The sequence below is a fragment of the Limulus polyphemus genome, unplaced genomic scaffold (assembly GCF_000517525.1).
Source record: "Limulus polyphemus unplaced genomic scaffold, Limulus_polyphemus-2.1.2 Scaffold77043, whole genome shotgun sequence".
Lineage (NCBI taxonomy): Eukaryota > Metazoa > Arthropoda > Merostomata > Xiphosura > Limulidae > Limulus > Limulus polyphemus.
In genome coordinates, this window is record NW_013742639.1 from 1 (window position 1) to 2,636 (window position 2,636).

Consider the following 2,636-nt stretch of genomic DNA (forward strand, 5'->3'; position numbering starts at 1 on the left):
ATACTGCGAACGTGTCTTTAAAGACTGTTCTTCTTCTGACAGATGCTACGTCCAGTCTCCTGGTTATCCTGGAGTGTATCCTCCAAATCTCCAGTGTGAATACCATCTTAGCGTTCCAAAAGGCGTTATTGGCTTGGAACTCCAGAAATTTGACGTAGATGGGCAAGGCTGTGACAGCCTCTTGTATTGCTTCCCAAGACCCGTTACAACAACTGTAGAAGAGTGTCCTTTTGACTACGTCCGTATTCATGATGGTCCAAGTGTTTCATATCCCGTGATTGTCACCTTGTGTGGAAGAGGTCGCCTAAGGTCCAACATAATTGGGTCTAGTTCAGTATTGCTTGTACGCTTCGTTTCTTCTCCAGTGGGTCCATTACTGAACACAGGATTTCATTTTAAGGCTTATGAGATATACGACAATGATAATTCGGAACCACTGGAGCTAAAAAATGGCAGCTGTCTTGTAGAAAAATACCTGGAGGAAAGTGATGGCCACCTTTTCTCTAGTCTTAGGTCATGGTACCCCGAAAACACCACGTGCATATACAAGTTCATAGTGGACGAGGACGATATTATAGCTTTGGAATTTTTATGGTATCGGGTCGAGAGGGTTACGTTATGTGAAGACTCACTCAAAATCTATGACCATCATGAACATGACCCCAGGTACATTATTGTTAAGCTCTGTGACATGAATCGACCACAAACTGAAGAATCGCAGAGGGTTTACGAAAGCAGTGGTCCTGTGATGTTCCTTGAATTCATTGGAAAAACGGGCTCTTTGGAGGGTTCTTCACTGAGTTATAAATTTCGGGTGAAAAGGCAAACAAAGGCCTCACAAAATGGAATTCTTTCAAATCCTTCTTGTAATCAGGTGTTTTCAGATGATTCCAAAAAATCTGATGTTATTTCAGTTAGCAAAAATGATTTATTGTCTATTGAAGAAGGGGATTCGATTGTGTGTAATTATACGTTTATAGCCAACAGCATTTCACAAGGGAGAGTGATCATTAACATACTTGGCTTTTTCAGATCTGGCTGTGACAGCTGCCGAGGCAATGATTATAGTTGGATTTCGATGCACTCCTTATTACCGGAAGAAGACAGTTTCTGTTTCTGTGAAGTTGAGAAGCCTTCAACATTCAGGCTAATGTCTCTAGGACCTCGTCTTTTTCTTGTAGCACATTTCACCAGACCTTCAAAACAACAGTTTTCCAGTTTGATCGACAACGAGCCATACTTACAGATTGAGTATGGATTTGCTGGAGAATCACGATGTGGACCAGAGGTATTGGAACTGGAACTTCAGGGCGAGATTGACTTTCCTGCATACATGTCTGGGTCCAAGAAACCGGGTCTTCTTTACTGTCGATGGTCAGTACCAGTGTTTCATGGAATGGACATATCTTTCATTGTCCAAAACCTGTACCTTCCCGGTAACTGCAGCACCAATTATCTTTCAGTAGCCAGTGTTTATTTCTGTGAAGATAGTTCTGGAAGCATGGATCGTAGTCTTGTTATTGAGAACGGGAATGTTAAAGCAGGAAAAGCAATCGTGGAATTCCGTACCACAGACGCTTCCAATAGTAGCTTCAACCTCGTCTACACCCAGTTGAAAATGCTTCCCACATCCTCGAGCTCTGATTCCTTAGTGTCCTTGGGTAAAGAATGTGAATTTCTCTGTGCTCCAACTATGGCGTGTCTAAAGAAAGAACTCGTATGTAACGGTGTCCCCAACTGTCCAATTCTTGATTTTTATGACACTGGGGGCGTGGCCTCTGATGAAGCTAACAGTCTGTGCTATGCTGAAAAATTCACGTTTCCTTATTACTGGTGGGTCATAGGCGCTGCAGTAGTAATATGTATATGTGCTCTTTTCTGTTTTGTGATTTCTCTTTGTCGAAGGTGGCAAACAGGAAGGAAAAGGCTTTAAATCACAGTTCATATTTACGTTCATTTATCCGCCTCTTGAGCTGGAAGTGAAATACGGTTGTGGTCGGTATTAAAGTCTAAATTACAGAGCTTTGTACCAAAATATTTCATATAATTTTCTCCCTACATCTTCAAAGAAAGTTCGTATACCTACTAATTTTGGGATTCTTTTATACTTAATTTATAGAATCTAATAATACCTAACAATGTCTGGCAAGCTAATTTCGTTTCGGGCTCATTGTGCTACTATATTAAGTGTAAAAAACCGACGTTGTTGTGTTTTTTACTCTTAATTTCTGGTAATCTATTTTTTATATTCAAGTCACCTATTGTTCCCCTTTCTTAGCTGCTACATTCTACAAAGTTTGTATTTATCGCCCCCCAGTAGCACAGCGGTATGTCTGCGGACTTACAACTCTAGAATCTGGGTTTCGATACTCGTGGTGGGCAGAGCACAGATCGGTCCGGCATGGCCAGGTGGTTAAGGCGTTCGACTCGCAATCTGTGGGTCGCGGGTTCGAATCCCCGTCACACCAAACGTGTTCGCCCTTTCAGGCTTGGGGGCGTTATAATGTGACAGTCAATCCCACTATCCGTTGGTAAAAGAGTAGCCAAACAGTGGGTGGTGATGACTAGCTGCCTTCCCTCTAGTCTTACACTGCTAAATTAGGGACAGCTAACGGAGATAGCCCTCGTGTAGCTTT

General features: G+C 42.3%; 1 protein-coding gene across 1 annotated transcript; it reads left to right on the forward strand.

Annotated features, from left to right (window-relative positions):
- Positions 1 to 4: 4 nt before the first annotated feature.
- On the forward strand, positions 5 to 2,410 carry LOC106477695 (the record flags this gene model as incomplete). Its single annotated transcript, XM_013938234.2, has 1 exon — positions 5 to 2,410. A coding segment is annotated over one exon (1,929 nt), but the record flags the coding sequence as incomplete, so codon positions are not given.
- Positions 2,411 to 2,636: the final 226 nt, after the last annotated feature.